The sequence below is a fragment of the Lemur catta genome, chromosome 6 (genome assembly GCF_020740605.2).
Source record: "Lemur catta isolate mLemCat1 chromosome 6, mLemCat1.pri, whole genome shotgun sequence".
NCBI lineage: Eukaryota > Metazoa > Chordata > Mammalia > Primates > Lemuridae > Lemur > Lemur catta.
The window spans coordinates 19,235,232-19,254,851 of NC_059133.1; the positions used below are offsets into that span (position 1 = coordinate 19,235,232).

The 19,620-nt window shown below is 37.7% G+C and overlaps 1 protein-coding gene across 1 annotated transcript in view; it reads left to right on the plus strand.

The window, feature by feature from the left end:
• The window catches only part of SLC5A8 (solute carrier family 5 member 8), a 46,592-nt gene extending 30,527 nt beyond the window's left edge, over positions 1-16,065 (plus strand). Inside the window, exons 8-15 of the mRNA XM_045553133.1 lie at positions 75-163; positions 1,053-1,165; positions 3,646-3,713; positions 5,254-5,340; positions 8,188-8,393; positions 12,526-12,629; positions 15,237-15,316; positions 15,627-16,065. Of these exons, the coding sequence (XP_045409089.1) occupies positions 75-163; positions 1,053-1,165; positions 3,646-3,713; positions 5,254-5,340; positions 8,188-8,393; positions 12,526-12,629; positions 15,237-15,316; positions 15,627-15,752 (873 nt within the window). The 3' untranslated portion in view covers positions 15,753-16,065. The remainder of the gene's footprint in view (positions 1-74; positions 164-1,052; positions 1,166-3,645; positions 3,714-5,253; positions 5,341-8,187; positions 8,394-12,525; positions 12,630-15,236; positions 15,317-15,626) is intronic.
• Positions 16,066-19,620: the final 3,555 nt, after the last annotated feature.

Consider the following 19,620-nt stretch of genomic DNA (forward strand, 5'->3'; position numbering starts at 1 on the left):
CAAGCTAAATGAGGCATTAATTAATTTTATTCAGTAGCAACTAGTACTCAGGAGTAAATTTTGGAATTTTTCAGCTCATGCCTTATTTGGTACTGGACATTCTGCAAGATTATCCAGGACTTCCTGGACTTTTCGTGGCCTGTGCTTATAGTGGAACATTAAGGTATGAACTACGACCCAAATAACACATGGTGTTCCTTTGGGGATCTTTCTTTTATTATGAATATTTTGGGAGATAAAGCTGAATTCTGGGCACGGGTACAAATAGCCCAAAGTAGGTATCTGCTGCAGGTATCCTCTCTGTCAATCCAACTCTTATCTCTGTGAGATGTCATCCTGTTGTCATCGGGCTCCACTTTCAACTGCTGTCTCATATATCATCATATCATCATATACTTTATAATGACACAGTAATGATGATCAGTTGATGGTAGCTTTCACTGATTATCAAAAATGGGTGTCTATAGCCTGGTTTAAAACATACATGTGGCTAAAGCACGGTCAACTGGAAAATTAGAATTAAATATTCCCTTTACATGTTGAATAATATACACTGCCCAAGGAATCTTTTGTTTTGTGATTGAACTTATTCATTGCACTTTATTCTTGTGTTTGCTACAGGGAATTCTTATCAACATGCACGCCATATGTTAGGGAGGATTCAGGAAATTAATGTTGTTGATATTTATGGTCTATGTTAGGGAGGTCTTATAACAGTCCTTTCTATGCACAAAGAAAAATATGTTTTAAAGTTGTTGTATATAGTCATGCTGAGTAATTTATGTAGATACTTTTCATAGACACTGAGGATTAACCTCAAAATGGAGGCAACATTAACATATCCTTTCTCTTTTATTATCAATCCTATGGATGTTGCCTGAATCATTCTTGGATGATAACAGATTCCAAAAAGAGAGGCTGTGATCATTAAAAATCACATTGTAGAAATCTGGTTATATTTTAGAAGTGACAATTTGTTTCCCCCCTCTCTCATCCTAAAGTATTATTAGAGGTAACATAATATAAATCAAAAGTTGTACTTCTCCTTGCAGCACAGTGTCCTCCAGTATTAATGCCTTAGCAGCAGTAACTGTGGAAGATCTAATAAAACCTCACTTCAGATCGCTCTCAGAAAGGTCTCTGTCTTGGATTTCCCAAGGAATGAGTAAGTTTCTGTTTTCATAATTCCACTTTAGCTCAGAGAGATGATTTTTTTGAGACACCAGAAATTCTTTTCCACTGAAGACATAGAGTAAGAACCTCTGAGTATGACTGTAAATCCTCATATATGTGCTTGCAACTTCATGTGGACACTGCTGTATTTGCAATCAAGATTTGGGAGACACTTCAATTAGTTGTCAGTGGATCGCAAAAGATGATTTCCAGGGGTCCTACTGTATTTGGCCCTTCTTCTTTCCTACCTTCTTCTTATCCCAAATTTATGTTAAAATTATTAGCCATACACACACAAAATTAAACTCTTTCCCTTTTTAACCTTAGGCAACAGTTCTAAGAAATATCCTTAGTTTGGAACCAAGAGCCACACTTTTTCTCTATGACGTTTCCTATATGTCAGTTTCAGGTACATGGTCTGTATGTATGAAGTAAAGATAAAGAAACAGTATTGTGATCTTTGACTCATCTTGATTGTCTGTTCTGTTTGCTCATGTACAGTGTCCTGAAGATGGTCTATAAAATTGTGCAAGGAATTCTCAAGTTCTGTTCTTAGAACCTTATGAGGGGTTAAATACAAGCTTAAATGGAAAGGTTTAAACTTCTCCAGTTCCCAGTGATCTTAAATGTAATAGCCAACTCAAAGAAATCTTGCCAGTGTACTTCATTCTTCATGTGGAATGAATGACTAACAAAGTTATTTTTGAAAAAAGAATCTTCAGCCTCAACACAGTAGCACTAATGGACTGTCAAAGAAATCGTAAATGATACTCTGTTTTGGGCCATAATTCTATATATAATTGCCATGACTGTAGCATGGAATAATTACTTAATTTATATTTTTAGGTGTTCCCTAAATTTAAATAGCGATGCATCATTTTATTATGTACCAACTTTTAATCCTGGAGTGTAATTTCAGAATGATACAATGCTTCCTAAAGAGTATTTAGTTCATTATGGGATTATGGAGGCTGTGTAGTTTAGTAAAATGAATAGATACTTTTGAAGCCAGATACACCCAATCTTGCTTCATCAATTTACTAGCTGTTAGCCTTGAGGAAATCCAGTAACTCATATGAGCCTCTATTTCTTCATGTGGAAAATGGGCACAAAAATACCTTTCAGGGTTACTATGAGGTTGTGAGATAATGCATATAAAACAAGAGGCACTGCCTGGTGCTCATGGAATGATGTTGATGAATGGCAATTCAACTCAGCGAATATAGATGAGATTTTCATTCATTTTGAAGGGTACCATGACCTCATAATCTTGAGGTATTTGCAGTAAGAACATCATAGAGAAGAGCTTGGTAGATGATTTGGGTATGTTTCTAATAACTTCGAATACCAAACCTCATAATGGTGACAATTCATGGCCTGTCAAATGGAGAGAAGTCAAGCTAAAGATGTTGGAAATACTATTTAAATTAGGATTTAGAGACATAAAAATCATTGCAACAAGAGCTCTCTGAAAAAAATTAATGTAAAATTTTTCCTTCAGGCGCAATGAGATTATTTACCCAATATATTTAACAAAGGTATGAGTGCTAGTATAGTAAGATAGAAATAACATAATATAAGGAATGAAATAATTTCATAAGCCAATTTCCCATTCCATTTTTTTGCATTTTGAATTCTGAATATGGGAAATTACCTTGATGGATTTCAGGTGACTTGCTGAGTGGAACTCAAAACATAAAGGATTTTTTTTGCATAATATTTCGTATGATTTTGAAAGCAATACATATACCTTGAGGAAATTTGAAAAACACTGAAAATCAAAAGAGGAAGAAAAAAATTCCATAATCTGACCACCAATGGTGGCTTGAGAATTTCTGTAAAGACATTTAGGGAAACAACGTGGCAAGAAGTGGGAAAATAAGATACTTGTCTTGAAGTTGCTTTTCTTTGCTAGCTTAATAGGAAAGGCTTGGGAGTGCTCGTGGAGATTAAGAGGGGGCTAGAGGTCCCAAAACACCCCTTGGTATGGATAGCCACTTCCCGGAGAAATGAATGCTTAAAAGTCAGAACACTCTAATTTCTACTGTTTATTACGTCCCTCCCCTGCCTCGTTGTACAGGGCAGAGTGGAATGGTGCCCTGTTTTTGGCAGGTTGAAACAGAGACCTGAGTTTTCCTTTATATCCAAATGTTATGGAGGATTAGATTAATTATACAGTGTAGTACTTAGTTTTAAAATCCCTATAGTTCATTCTAGGGATTCTGTACTTATGTAACCTACTGTTGTAGCTAATCCTGGGACACAGTGTAAGGGCTTTGTTTGTCCTCATCGCACACTGCTGATCCTGTCGCACAACAGCTGTTTCCTTTTCTTGCTGGCTCTGATGTACGTGGCCATTCTTCACCTCAGTCGTATTATTCAACTTTGAATCAAAGGTGTGGTGGCTTATTCTACTGAGAATTCTGAATCTCCGGTCTAGATTTTACACCTGCTGTTGTGTCATCCATCCAGGTGTGTTGTATGGAGTCCTGTGTATTGGAATGGCTGCACTGGCATCGACAATGGGAACTCTGTTACAGGTAAGAGCTGACTCCTGCAGGCTTAAATCATGATCACTAAATTCTTTTTTTTTTTTAAAGTTGATGTGACCATCGTTCCATTCTTCTCTCGGTATATATCTACATGTAGAGATATCAAGAGGCAGAGATTACTACCCTCTTTACAATTCTTTTAAATGAAACTTTCTATTTTGAGATAATTGTAGCTTTATATGCAATGGTAAGAAATAATACGCAGAGAGCCCATGTACCCTTTACTCGGTTTCCCTCAATGGTAACATCTTGAGAAAACATCTTGCAATAAGGATAACGTCTTGATAGTACAATATCACAACCTGGATATTGTCATTGGCATAGGCAAGATGCAAGACATTTCTGTCACCATAAGAATCCCTCTTGTTGCCCTTTTGTAGCCACATCCACATTCCTCCTGCCCCCATTCCCACCTTAACCCCTGTTCTCCATTTCTACAATTTCCTCCAGTCAAGAATGTTACATAAAGGGAATCTTACAGTATATAACCTTTTCCACACAGCATAATTTTCTAGAGATTTCTCCCAGGTTGTTGCATGTATCATTAGTTTGTTCTTTTTTATTATTGGATAGTATTCTCCGGTATGGATGTATCATAGTTTGTTTAACCACTTACCTGATGAAGGACATCAGGATTGTTTCCAGTTTTTTTTTTTTTTTGAGACAGAGTCTCGCTCTGTTTCCCAGACTAGAGTGCTGTGGCGTCAGCCTAGCTCACAGCAACCTTAAACTCCTGGGATCAAGTGATTCTCCTGCCTCGGCCTCGCAAGTAGCTGTAACTAAGGCATGTGCCACCATGCCCAGCTAATTTTTGCTATTTTTAGTCATCTGGCTAATTCTTTTATGGTTCTGTCCATTCTTAAAAACTAGGCATTTTATTATTGGGAACATACATCTCTTGGAAGCTTCAGTTACTTGCATATCTTCATGCTTTGGATTGTAAATCTTTTTCACTAGCACAGTTTTGGCATCTCTATATCAAAACAAAGGTTGCAGTTATCCAATCAGATTTTAAATCTATTTCTACACAATTTGATCAATCTTTTAAAAATCATATCTTTCATTCTCCTTCATCCTTAGCGAACCAAATCAGGAATGGAAAATGGGTTTCATTACCGTCTCTGGTCACTTAGCAGTACTTGTCCACAATCTTGTTTTGAGGAAGATTTTGAGACTATCAAAGCACAAAGGAGTGCTGTGATTTATAAATACCTGCAAGAACAGGACTGAGGGGAGTGGTGTCATGCTTGATTCATGCATTCATGTAGATGCTCCCATTGTCCCAGGATTCTCTATATTCTTTGTACTTTGTTGCCTTTTCTTGGAGGAACAGATGGATACTTGAGATGGAGAAGCAGAAGCTTCCAAGTTCTAATTACCTCTTTGCCAATGACAAGGCTTCCATGAATAAAACTATGATTTTCAGGAGGAGGCTGAATACTTTAAATAGTCACCCTGATGAAATTACTTTCAAACATTTCAGTTTGGATTTACATTTGCTAATTGCTGACTTTGTGTATTTTTGTAGGCAGCACTCAGCATATTTGGCATGATTGGTGGACCACTTCTGGGCATGTTTGCTTTGGGCATTTTGGTTCCCTGTGCCAACTCACTTGTAAGTATAAAGAGTGAATATGTGTGCACATTACTTTCCCAACTGCAGTAAGAGCTCTACACATTTTTCTCAGTTGTAAAATATGGTTCCTCTGCGATCTGTCATTAGAAACTTGTGTCGATCACTTACATTCCCCATATTGACTTTGAGGGAGTGTGCAATGAAGTGCTCTGCACTAGACCCGGCATGTGTGAAGCTAAATGGAAACTGCTGGAACCATATAGTGCAATTTTAAATACTCATAATATAATTAAAGGAGCAACATATTTTATATGCTTATTTTCTTGCCCTTCTTAAAAATTAATAGCTAGGGTTTAAAGAATGAGATCATCAGGTTCAGATATGAGAGATTTAAGGACAATAAAGCTGGGAATTCTTGTGAATAACCATAGTGCACCAAAGAGCTGGGTGTGATGGCTCCTGTAATCCCAGCTACTTGGGAGGCTGAAGTGGGAGGATCATTTGAGGCCAGTAATTCAAGAACAGCCTGAGCAACATAGTGAGACCCTGCCTCTAAAAAAGGAAAAAAAGAAAAAAGTTAGTTAGGCATGGTGGCATCTGTCTGTAGTCCCAGCTACCTGGGAGGCTGAGGTGGAAGGATCACTGGAGCCCAGGGGTTTGAGGCTGCAGTGAGCTATAATCATGCCACTGCACTCCAGCCTGGGTGAAGGAGCAAGACCTCATCTCTTAAAGGACATAATTTAAAAAAATACATAGTACAGCAAAGAGAAGCAATGAGATCTATGCCACTTTGGCCAGAAAGTTTCCTCTCTTAATATTTAAAGCTGTAGTTTCCACAACATGTTTTAGTTCCAAAGGGGTGATCATAATTGGGAATATTATCCAGAAAGAGGTAATATCTCTGTTCTTCTATATAGACATATCTGTGCTTAGAAGTACTACATTTTGTTTGGAAAAAAATGGGAGAGAAATTATCTCTCTGAAAGCCAAGAGAAAGTCCATGGGTTCAGTCCTGTTACAAGATGAAGTTCAGGAAAAACTGGTAATGTATGTACAATTGTTTCAGACAGATATAGAATAACTACAGAACTATGGCTTCATGTTCAGAATTCCATTTTCCTCATAAGGCATTAAGAATTGGTAAGGCAGATACTAATAAGGGCTATTGTTGTTATTATTACTATTAAGTCTCAATGTCATATGCAAAGCTTGTTTGGTAGAAATTAATCACAATGAAAGAGACTCGTTTGTGTTCACCTCAGAATGTTGAAGCTTTGATTAGACTCTTTGCATTATGAAATACATGGCGGTTTGTCGAGTATCTGAAAAATAAGAAAAGATCAACTTTTGGTTTTTGACGCCTGTTGCCACCATGAATTGCCTTCAGAGGAGCTGTAGCTGCCCGAGTTCAACATGTCCTTTTTAGCGGGCGGGAAAAAGACACTATCATTCCTGCCATAGGAAGTACCTCTTTTACCATATCCAAGTTTTTCACCAGCAGATTATCTACCACTCCTTGGAGTGACCTTCTTCCCTCTTTTTTTCCTCCCTCCCTCCCTCTCATTCATTCATCCATTCATTTGTTCATTTATTCAATAAATATTTATGGGCTGAGCACTGTCTTGGGAGTAGAACACTGTATGTTTCTGCCCTTGTGGGTTTTATAATTTTGTGGATCCTTGATCAAACCATGTATGATGCTGAGAGTAAGCTAAGTTTGGCCTGTCAGCAGCTGACCACTCTACTATTCCAATCTCGTGTTGTTTAAAAACATTTATTGTCTTCCTACTTTATGTCCAGCATTGTGGTAAGTGCTAGGGCACCAAAAATAAAGACACCTAATTCTGCTCTCAAGAGTTTACAGCATATGAAAGAGCTCACAGTCCTTGTGCCCAACTCAAATTCCCTGATCTGGCCAGCGTCCTTCTCGTGCTCGCATGAACACACTATTCTTTTCTTCCTAGCTTGTGATTTTATTCATATATCCACACCTACCTCAAATATCCCTCTCTTTCTTCTCGATGTGGCTCCTGAGGCTCAGGCTGCCCTGTCTGACTGATCATTATTCCCTAAAGGAATGAGGGAAATTTCCTTACAAGGAGGAGCTTCCCAGCTCAAGGTTTGCTTTCAACCCCGTAATTTGGAACCAGGGCATACATCATTAAGGGCTGGCAGAACACTTGGGCTATTGGTGAAGGGGTGTGTGTATGGGAGTGCCAAGTCTTCCAAAGATTAAGAAACCAAAAGTCTTCAGAGGGGACAGCTGGCCAAGTAAGTTCCCCCATTCCATCTCCATTTGTCTCTAGAGACACCTGGTCTGGTTGTGTGCACTATCGCAGTCATTTGTGAAAACTACTTGCTAGTGTTCCCTACTTATCCTGCAGCACAATCACAGTCATGCTTGTTGTTAAGTAGAGGGATAAACCCTGTGTCTGCTTTTGTCTTCATAGTCTGGTGCTCTTACGACATGCCATTTATTCCTAGATTAAATAAAAATAAAGGGATCGACTAGCCTAGAGTCAACTATGTGACTGTTGTAGTTTTTTGGGTGTGAAGTGATGAGGCCGGAGCATAGTTCTGGCCATGGAAACAGAGTGGAAGGAATGGAAGTAGGAGACATTTGAAAAGAAAAATGGGCAGGAGGTGGTTATTGGCTAGATAGGGATATGAAAAAGGGAATGGAGTCAGTGTCTATAGGGCTCTAGGTGGAGGGAAAGGGGCCTCTCATGCTCTTGACACAGGGCAGAGGCCTTGCAGGGGAGAGTACTTGTAGGAAGGGAGCTGGTCAATTTGGCTTGGACCATGGTGAACTTGACATTCTAAAGTCCATTTCTATCTCAGAGAAAACTGTGTTATTTTTCTTTTAAAAGCACTCTTGTTTTGCAGGGAACATTTGTTGGACTGATGGCTGGATTTGCCATTTCTTTATGGGTTGGAATTGGAGCTCAACTTTACCCTGCACTTCCCGAGAGAACATTGCCCTTAAACCTTGAAACCTATGGCTGCAACAGCTCATATAACGGGACGAATGTGATGACAACCACAGAAATGCCATATTCTACTAGTGCTTTTCAAATCCACAATGTTGAAAGGTATTAAATTAAGTTTTATAATATCCTATTTTTAAAAATTTATGCAATAAGCAGAGAACTTTAGTTGCTTTTTGTCTTACCTACAGCAGCACTGTGATTTTGCCTAATTCTGAAATGGGTAGAACCCATGTGGCTGGCTATAATATTTTATTCAGCAATAGAAAAAAATGCCATATTTTCTTAATTTCTGTAGAAATGTCTGCCCTGTCTACAGATCTGGAGAAGACTTAAATATTAATGAAAAAAGATTCTATCATGAGTAAATGCTACCAAACACCAGCTCTAGCTGCATGAATTGTCTTTATGTTTGAAAAACTTTTAAAATTAAAAGCACAATTATAAAATAAATATTGCTTGTATAGTCTTTTAAGTATAGCCTTTACTGACCAAAAGTTACAGTTATCTAAATATGTTAAATAATCACTACTTGTTCAGTTAAAGATTCTAGGCACTAGCAGTGAGTTGCTGGTACGATCTTCCCAGTAGAGTTTTCACTTATGCAGTACACTTTTTAGCCCCTAGATACTGAGATTCTCTGATTTAATGAAATGACATAGACCAGTGGTCCCCAACCTTTTTGGCACCAGGGACTGGTTTCATGGAAGATAATATTTCTGCAGACAGGGAGTGGGGGTCATGGGGGAGGGTGGTTTCAGGATGATTCAAACACATTACATTTATTACATTTGGAGCCACTCCCCAGCACTAGCATCACCACCTCAGCTCCACCTCAGATCATCGGGCGTAAGGTTCTCATAAGGAGCGAGCAACCTAGATCCCTCGAGTGTGCAATTTACAATAGGGTTCGTGCTCCTGTGAGAATCTAATGCCACCGCTGATCTGACAGGAGGCGGAGCTCAAGTGGTGATGTGAGCAGTGGGGAGTGGCTGTAAATACAGATGAAGCTTTGCTCCCTCACCTGCTGCTTACCTCCTAATGTGCGGCCTGATTCCTAACAGGCCACAGACTGGTACTGCTCTGGGTCCCAGGGGTTGGTGACTGCAGATGTAGACCCACGGGTACAGTTTTGTTTCTTTGTATAGTGGGTGTGAGGGCAAGACTTTCCTTGGTGGATATATTAATATAAATGTGCAGCCTTAAAGCACAAACCCCATAGATATGTTTGAGGAATGCAAAGACAAGCCCATTGTCCCCAAAATATTGCCACAGTGCCAGCTTGTCTCAAATGACACCATTAGAGTCATCTCTTTTGGATCAAGACATGATGTCTCCCTCTTGAAATAGACACACTCTTGGGAAAAGGGACATTGCCATATATATAGCCATTATTTGCAATTCATGTCCCAGAGGGAATTCAGCTATAAGAATACTTGAAAGTGGGATGCTCAAGGGAGTGCAAGGCAGGTAAGTGCTACATGGTGGAGTGGAAAGGTAGTTTCAGAGCTTGAGGCATATTTGGGGGAGATTTTACTAGGTGAGGTGCTGTGGAGAGAGTAGCAAGGACACATGGGGAGAAATCTGGACAGGCATGAAAGCGCTAATGGGAGGGTGTTGGGAAACTGACTAGACAGAGTCAGAAAGGGAGAAAAGATTAATTCAAGGTTAAGTGGGAGGAAATACGGGATGTATTTCTTGTTTCACAATTTTGCTTAGCATTTGTCCTGATTATGTAAGTATGACGCTTAATTTAAGAGTCTAAGCAAAATGGTTATTTGGATTCCTGAAACAAATAAATTAGCTGAGGTTTACTATGTACCTGGTACCATAATAATCATTTTTATATGTTAGCGTATTTATAAAATATTTAATCTAATAAACAAGGATTTTTGAGCATGGATCATGTACCCAGCACTGTGCTGGCCATTTATTTAATACCCATTGAAGAAAGTCACCCTCCTCCACTGTTTCCCACCTTCCAGGAAATTATAATGTAGCTGGAGAGAGTGTGTGCAAATATACACAGAGCAACGAACCCAGTAAGCTTGATACATATAATAACTAGCACTTAGTAAATAGCTAATAAATACTTGATAAATATTTGTTAAAAGAATGAGCATAGACAAAGTCGGAGTGTAGACTAACAGGAAGACTGCAGAGACATAGTTCTAGTTGAAGAAAGCAGAGATTTGGCTAGATGAGGGGGAAAGTCTGGAAGGCCATTTTTATCACAGAAAATGACTAATGACCAGAAGAGACTTGGACAAGAAAATAAACATTTAAAAAACACATCATGATAAGTAGTATTAATAGGATATCATGAGATCCAGGAAGAGGAAGAGCCTAACTCTGCCTGGGCGGAGTCAAGGAAACCTTCTAAGAGGAGTATTACATGGGCTGGAGTTAATGAGGTGGCAAGACTGAGCCCAGGGGACACACAGAAGGAGGAGTGTGTGTTGCACAGTGAAGAAAAAACAAGTGCAAAGGCATGAAGGTCTGAAGAAACATGGCGTCGTGGGCAATCATGCTAGTTTGGTAAGGCTGGAGTACAAGGGCAGTGAGCAACACGGCTGAAGATTGAGTTAGAGAGCTTTTGGTTGCCTAGATACTGGTTTCCATTGGCCAGATTCAGTTTTGATTCTTTTCAGTTCCCAATATTGGATGGCTGTATATTGGTAGCACATGTGGCTTTAATTTGTACTTCCCTTATGATTAATGAAGTTGAATACCTTTTCATATGTTGATTGGCCATTGGGGCATCTACTTTTGTGACATGGCTATTGAAGTCTTTGGTTCGTTTGAAAGGGACTCTCTGTCTTTTTCTTATTTATGTAGGAGTTCTTGTTCTATTCTAGATACAAGATATGTTTTGAAAATATTTTGTTCCCATTCCATGGGTTGCCTTTTACTCTCTCACTGACACCTTTTGTGGTCAGAATGTCTCACTTTTAATTAATTTCAGTTTCTCAGTCTTTTCCTATATGGTTAGTCCTTTGTGTGTCTTGTTTAAGAAATCTTTGCCTGCCCTGAGGTCATACAGATATTCCTCGGATTTTTAATTTAAAAGTTTTACTGTTAACCGTCTCTATTTAGGAAGTGTAATCCCTTTGGAATTGATTTCTGTGGGTGGTGTGATCAAGATTATTTTTTCCCCATATGGATATTTTAATTAACCAAGCACCATTTATTGAAAAGACTCTCCTTTTGCTTCATTGCAATGTAGTGGCAACTAAACCCATGTAAACCAAGTAACTATTTTTCTGTGGGTTTGTTTCTTGATTCTCTAGTCTGGGTTATTTTGTCTTTGGCTCTACATCACACTCTCTTAATTCCATTAGCTCACCTCAATCGTTTTCCTTTTTTCTGGGCTCTTGGCCCTTTAAGTTCTCATTGGCTTAATCTCTCTGATGTTTTTAAAAACCTGCCTACCTCCCTATCCCCCAGTTTTAATATATTGTTCTTGGCAGGATGGTTTATCTAAATCAAGCAACTTTATCAAAGCTGAAAGTGGAACCCTAGAGCAACAGTTGTAGAAATGATTGTAGAGTGATCATGTCACTCCTTCACTTAAAATACTGCAACGAGTGCCACTGCCCATGGAGTTAAGTCCCAACTCATATCAAGCCCCACAAAAAGTCCTCTGTCTACCACTTGTCTTGTATCACTTTGTGTCTTGCTCACTATGCTTCGGTCAGCTGGTATTTACTCCCTGGGATGCTTTTCCTCAAGAAGTTTTTGTAAGTCAGATCTCAGTCTAAATGTCATTTTTTCCCAGAGGTTTTCTCTGACCCCTCATTGTAGTGTGGTCTCTCCCTCTTCTCCCTGTTAATGACACATCATCTTGTTCTATTTTTCTAACAGCACTTTCCACCAGTGGAAATTAATGTTTATTGATTAGTTTATTGTATTTATCTCCCTGTTAGAATGTGAACTTTATGTGGGCAGGCACCTTATCTACTTTATTTCTGTCTGACTCTCCAGTGACAAGAGCAGCACCTGGGACATTATTAAGAGTTGAGTGAATAAACATGACCCAAATATTTTAGTACATGGTCTAAATGAAGTCATACTTTTAATTTCCGATCTAATAAGATAAAATTGGGATAGCAGATTATGACATTAAAACTTTGTTAAATATTATATTTTGACCTTGCCATGAGAAGTGTTGGCACATACTGGTAGTTGCTAGTTGCATTACATGAAATCTTATAGTTACGCTTTTGCTCTCTCTTAGGACTCCACTGATGGATAACTGGTATTCTTTATCATACCTGTACTTCAGCGCTATTGGAACTTTGGTAACATTATTTGTGGGGATACTTCTCAGTTTATCAACAGGTAACCATCTAAATATTAATATTGTTGAATTTGCCTCTATACCTGTTTTTTACTATATCCATTTTATAGCTATTTATTTAATTTTACTCCGATCCTGTTAATAACAAGTTTAATTATTTCTTCCATTTGACTCCTGGGAAATTTGAGGGACTGGACTTGAGAGCAGAAGATCCATCTCTGTTTGAATCTTGATTCTGGCATTTAGTAGCTGTAGGAACTTGGGCCTGTCACGTAGCTAATTTGAGCCTTAGCTTTCTGATGTGTAAAATGAGGACAGTAATCATTGACCTCCCTACTTCACAGCTGGCTGTAAGATAAAAATAAGATGCTTGGAAACACTGTGTGTGGCTACTACACACTCAGGATTTTACACATATCTTCACAGCATCTCTGAGCCTTGATCATTCTGTTGTTCTGTGCTGATTCTTTGTAAACTGTAAAGAAGTATATACATGTAAGGAATAATAATTATAACCTTTATGTCTAAATAGGGCGAAGGCTTCTTTTGACCTTTATAAATTTTTTAAAGAGTGTATTTAAAAAAATCAAATTGGTCATACACATAGTATAACTTGCTTTCTGAGATTGCTACAGAACTGTTAGCCTGAGACTTCATTTTGTCCTCACTCTGTGTCCTTCCTGTTGGGTTCCCCTCATTTTTGTTTACTTCCCTCATTCAATGGAGCACATCCTATAGCACATTCTTGAGAAAGGGTAGACAAGGGAAGAGGTTTTTGAAATTTTGCATGTCTGAAAAAAAATTCCTTTAATTTATCTTATGCTTGACTGATAACTTGTTTGAGTAGAGAATACTAAGTTGAAAATAAGTTTTTTTTTTTTTTCTGGGAGTATGTCTTAATTTTCTCCTAGCTTACTGTGTTGCTGATGAGTGACATTGCCATGCCACCTGCTGACCCTTCACATGTGACCCATTTTTGCATAATGACTGCCTTGACCTAGGCCTTCAGTAGGGCCCTTTCAATCTGAAGATCCATGTCCTTGAGTTCTGGGCATTTTCTTATATTATTTATTTGCAATTTCCTGTCATTTTCTGCTTTCTCTTTCTGGAAACTGATTAGTCAAATGTTCGAGTGGTGTATAGTTCCTCTAATTTTCTTGTCTTTTCTCTCCTGTTTTCCATCTCTGTGTCTTTTAGGTCTGCTCTATGGGATATTTTTTCATTTACTTTTCTACTCTCGAAGGAGCACTCTGATCCAGTATTGAGAATAGTCTATAAGGGAACAGGGGCAGGTAGGAGGCCATTGCAGTAATCCAGGTGAGAGATCACAGTGGTTCGGACAGGGATAGTAACATGGAGTCGGTGAGAAGTGCTGGGCTCCCTAATTCCCTGCACCCCTCTCATGCATAGACACCCATAGCAACCACGCTAGGGGAAGGCCACACTGCCCTCCTTGTTAAATGTGTTACAACTGGTCAGAAGTCCTACGCTCTCTCCAAGTACGTCTGATGTCTTTGTTTGCTTTATGCTACAGAGCCAGCAGCAGTGTGCCACTTTACAGAACACGACTGTCAATTGTTTTCTGGTACCTGGATACACCAGTGTCTCTTAAACTTTTGTGACATTTGTATTTATAATTATGAAGTTTGTAACAAACGTTTGAAAGTATTCTCTTTCTTTCCCAAAAGGACTCGTTTTTTTTCTCATAAACAAAATTGCCAGCACAGCAGGTTTATTCTTTTGTCTGTTTTCATATGTTTTAAGACCTATTTTAAACTTTTCCCATCAGTTACCCAGTTGTTCATATCTGGAATATACCTAATCAGTCTCCTTGTAATATTCGACCTTTGGTCCTTATTCAACTCATTTTTTTTTAAGAAAGTGGGTGTCAGAGAACTCCCTTTGAGTACTCTTTCTTTTCCCTTAAATGCTTTGATTCTGATAACTATATCCAGCTGTATCTTTTATTTTTAAAAGTAATGCTCTACCCAGGTGAGTGATATCCATAAAAAAAACTTCAACTTCATTAATTTCATAAATGACTGATTCCCACTCCATAGCAGCAGTGAGCACCTTGAAAAAAAATCTAGAAACATACAATTCTGATATTGTTTGGCAAATATGTTTTAAAACCTGCTGTAGTGTACTAGAAATCCCATAAGAATTCAGGACATACAGAGTTGGTTGGCATTTCAGCCCCACTTGATTCTTTACTTTGCCCCAGGGCCTCTTTCTTCATCAGTAAAATGGGGATAAATGTTTTCCTAAGTAGACCACAATCTGGGCGTCCAGTGATTCTTTTGTTCCTCTGTTTCTCTAGCACCTAGCACAGTCTCTAGCATACAACAGACACTCAATAATGTTGAATGAATTAATTTAAAGTTGATTCTATCTCCAGAACAGCAACAGCAGAGGTTCTACATAGAACTCATATTTATCATAGTGAGAGGCTTGTAGGATCTGAGGCTGACTGAGGAAAGGGTACTGTGGGCTAAGTCTTCAGCACTATTTAAAAGTTTCTCTTTCTTTTTGTGTTTTATGAGTACATCGAGTTGAATGTGCATAAGTTAAATGCCCGTAGGATGGAATGTCACTGTGCAGTTGCACATCTCTTTTTAACATTGTAAATAATCTATATTTTTTTTCAGGAGGAAGAGAACAGAACTTAGACAGCAGATTCATACTAACCAAAGAGGACTTCTTATCCAATTTTGATATTTTTAAGAAAGTGAGTTGGCTTTCATTTACCTTAAAGTAGGTGACTGGGCTTGATTAGCTGTATAGAATGCTAGTTAGTTCTCCACCTCTTTCTTGAATAGTGATGGACAAGAAAGGCATATATCCAGGTGTATATCCCATCCTTTGATGAGCTGTTTGTTGTATATCTCTCTACCTCTGATGGGCTATACCTGTTGTATATCTCTCTCAGTAGATTACAAAGCTGGTTTAGAGGAATAAAGACAGTAGTAACAATTAGTTAGAATTAAATGAATGAACACTTTCTTTTTTCTAATCACCATGCTAACATTTTCTTTCAGAAGAAGCGTGTTTTAAGCTATAAATCTCATCCAATGGAAGATGGTGGAACTGATAATCCTGCTTTCAACCATATTGAATTGAACTTCACAGATCAAACTGGCAAGATCAATGGGACTCGTTTGTGAAGCAGCTGTGATACTACATGATCTTAAACAGTGTCTCAATTTTATGTATTTTCTAAGATAATTGGATCAGGCTTAGTTTTTCTTTGTTTTTTTGATTTTTTTTTTTGTTAGTCTATCATGAGTGTCTTGAGGGCTAAATTTTTGTTAAAACAAAGTCCTGACTTTCTTTAGTTCCTACACTCATTAATTGATGTTATTCTGGAGTGAAGAGTTTCAGCACAGGCACTTCCCTCTCTCTTATTTCAATGAAGCCACCGTTGCAAAAGTTACGACTCTGTGTGTGCTGAAAGGCCAATATGCACATATGCACATGTACTTGAAGGTCAAAGGCATATTCTTAAATTTGGGCATTATTGAAAAATATTTTCAATGCCTTTGGTACTAGCATGTAAGTTTGAGGGTTTACCAAAATCATAATTAATATTGGAAAAAGTTTTTCTCTCTCCTACCATGTGCTCTGTTCTTCCGGAGCAATGAGGTGGCAGGTCTATGTTATCTAGATCTTTGTTTCTTATCCCCCTATCAGCCCAGGGCACATATTAACCATGGAACTGATTCTGGTTCAGGAAGGTGATAATCAAGCAGTATCCTGGCCAGGTGCGGTGGCTCATGCCTGTAATCCTAGCACTCTGGGAGACCGAGGAGCTCAGGAGTTCGAGACCAGCCTGAGCAAGAGCGAGAACCCGTCTCTAGTAAAAATAGAAAAAAAAAGCTGGACAACTAAAAATATATAGAAAAAATTAGCTGGGCATGGTGGCACATGCCTCTTGTCCCAATTACTCGGTAAGCTGAGGCAGAAGGATTGTTTGAGCCCAGGAATTTGAGGTTGCTGTGAGCTAGGCTGACGCCACGGCACTCTAGTCTGGGCAACATCGTGACTCTGTCTCAAAAAAGAAAAAAAAGGAAGTATCCTGTCTGGGAAAGAACCTGGGCCCAATGATCAAGGTCTTTCGGGTGCTACACATCTATTCTTGTGCCTTTCGTCTTGTTTTCTAGAGTTTCTGGCCTTATACTGCTTATAGTTCCTTCCTTGGACCATGGTTCTTACCTACAGTCCTAGTTTCTGAGCCTCCAACTTTGATTTTGCTCAGCACTTTACCTGGGCTTGCCTTCCTAATTTTCTGTTTATTGCCTTGGACTTGAATATGTCTCAAGAGACCCAGTGTGGATTATGCCACCCCAAATCCTGGTTCACCAAGTCCTAGCCTATAAATTATAAAGTCCCATGAGCCTGGTACTAATGTATACTTGATGTAGATCCTTATGGATTTGATGATTTAGAACATTCTATTATTAAAAATATTTAAGTTCTGTGGAGTTAGATGACTACATTAAATGCTATTAAGTTGAACTTTTGAATGTCAACTAATTTGCAATCAATTAAATTTAAAGGTGCATAGGCTTAGAAAATTTGCAATTCTAGTACATTCATCCAGTTACAGCTAAATTACATAGGCAAGCACTGCTTTTTTTTCATATTCCAGACTCGTTAAATATATGCTTTGTTACATGTTTTAAAATTTCAAGTAACAAAGTTGCTTAGCTGTTTATTTCGCTGTGTTCATAGCTAAGAGTTTGGTTATAGGATTTCATCAATAACATTTTTTTCTACAGTTCCCAAATTAGATACTGTTTAAAAGTGTTTTTTAAAACTATGCAATTTTTTAAAAAATATAAGAAATATTTAGACACATACAAATGCTTTATAATTAAATAATTTTATGCTTATTTTCTGATCCAAACTATTTAGATAACCATGCCCTGTACATTTAGAGGTTGCTAATAGACAACACTAAGAAATTAAAATAATAAGTAGCATTTATCTAAAGCAAACAGGTCTATATAACATTTAAATTAACTATATATTCATATATCTCTTATGTGGATAGATGTTATTTTTTAAATCACTATATTTGTAAACAAACATCAAATTTTTGTGGCTCTTTCTATACTGTTTTAACGAGTAGAAATACATAATTTTTTTTAATGCATTTGTAATTTGAACTATCGCTGTTTATTTGATAATTCTAAATGCTTGTGTATGTCAAATGCTCCAGTTTTGGAAATCAAAATCTGGTTATTTAACTTTTTCTCTTATCTGATTGCCATGGGGTTATGCAATATATTCTTAATCAGAAATATGATGCATCCATTCTTGTTCACTTTCCTTTAGATGAAGTACATTTTTGTAACATATGGAACTGTAAATATTTTACTTTTATAAATACATGAAAGTGCCAGATAGATTGCTTAAGAAAGCACAGTAATATTATTATTAACAATAATGTATCTTAATTTCTAAATTTTTGGATAAAAATCAAATGGGGGTAAAATGTTAATGTATTATAATGTAAATTAAATAATCTGCTATTCTTAGGTATTTTGAATCACAATAACACTAATGGGGGAAAAACCATAAGAGTTGTGTGTGTCAATGTCTGTTTTGCTGTTGACAAGTTGTGTACCCTTGAATTTGTCCTTGATCTCCTTTAATGATGGTACATAGGACTAAACCCCTACCTACCTCACAGGAATAATGTGAGTAGAAAAAATCAGGTTGGCCTCTTTGGCAGAATAGCACTTTATTGACTGAAATACTGTACACTCAATATGATTAGGAATCAAAGTTTGAGACAAAGGTCATTTGCCAGTTTTTAAAAAAATGAGCTGTTAATTTGCAACATCGTAATGTAGGGATAGTGCCTTCTCTAAAAAATGTGTTTCACAGGAATATTAAACTATATTTAAGAACCAGTGGATTATTGCAACAGAGGGAATATAAATTTTAAAGGAAGATATAGATAAATCATATTCACTCCATAGAGAAATGAAAAGTGTATAAGTGAGATGTAAAGCAGCATAAACTCATATTCATCTATTTAGTTGCTTATGCAGTCATTTTCTCTCCAGATGAGTGGTTCTCAATGGGGTAGTTTTGCTCCTTGTGGACATTTGGAAATGTCTGGAGACATTTTTGGTTGTCACAGCTGGAGAGCGGAGCTGCTGGGTAGAATTCAGTGGGCAGGATACAGGGAAGCTACTACATATCCTATGAGGCAGGGCAGCTCCCCTCCCCCAGCAAAAAATTATCCAGCCTAAGATGTCAGTAGTGTAGAGTTTGAGAACCCTGCGCTGGATGCTAAGGTTGATTTTCCTGATGTCACACAGCATGGTTCTATTTCTTTAGGGAAATGCCCTGATGCTTCTATCTGAACGTTCTCATCTACAGGTAAAATGAAAACACCGGTAGCATACGAAGTATTATAATGCAGAATGATGACCATATATTTTCATAGCATTTTGAAATATTAAGGACAATAGAATTGTGAATGATTATTTAAATAAGTCTTAGGACAGTTTAGCTTCTCCATGTGGTTTCTAATATTGACACACATTAGGATGAAGGAACTATTAAATATATGAGTGTAAAGATTTCAAAATTTTGTTTTATTTATGAAAATCACATAGTTGTTTTATTTTTGAAACAACCGAGTGTCCATGATATAGATACATGGGACAGGGATGGGGTGGAGATGGGAGAAATAACTGTCTGGGTTTATTCTTATAGGAAATTCTGAATTTTCCAGTAAAGGTTGTTGAGAAAGAATCAACTGAGTGCATGAACATTTAGTTACTGAAACTTCACTTTATGCTTTTACATTTAAGTTTTGTGCTCATTGTTTATGAAGAAGCTTGGGAGAGTTGAACATTACAATGTGAAATATAGTTGCAAATCTGATCTTTCAACCTGCTGATTAAACTCTCTACAAATGTCTTTGCAGTTGCCTGTTTTGGAGGGATAAATGTCAAATTGGCTATAATTAATCTAGTCAGCCTTTACAGAAAGATATTTTTACCCAATTCACCA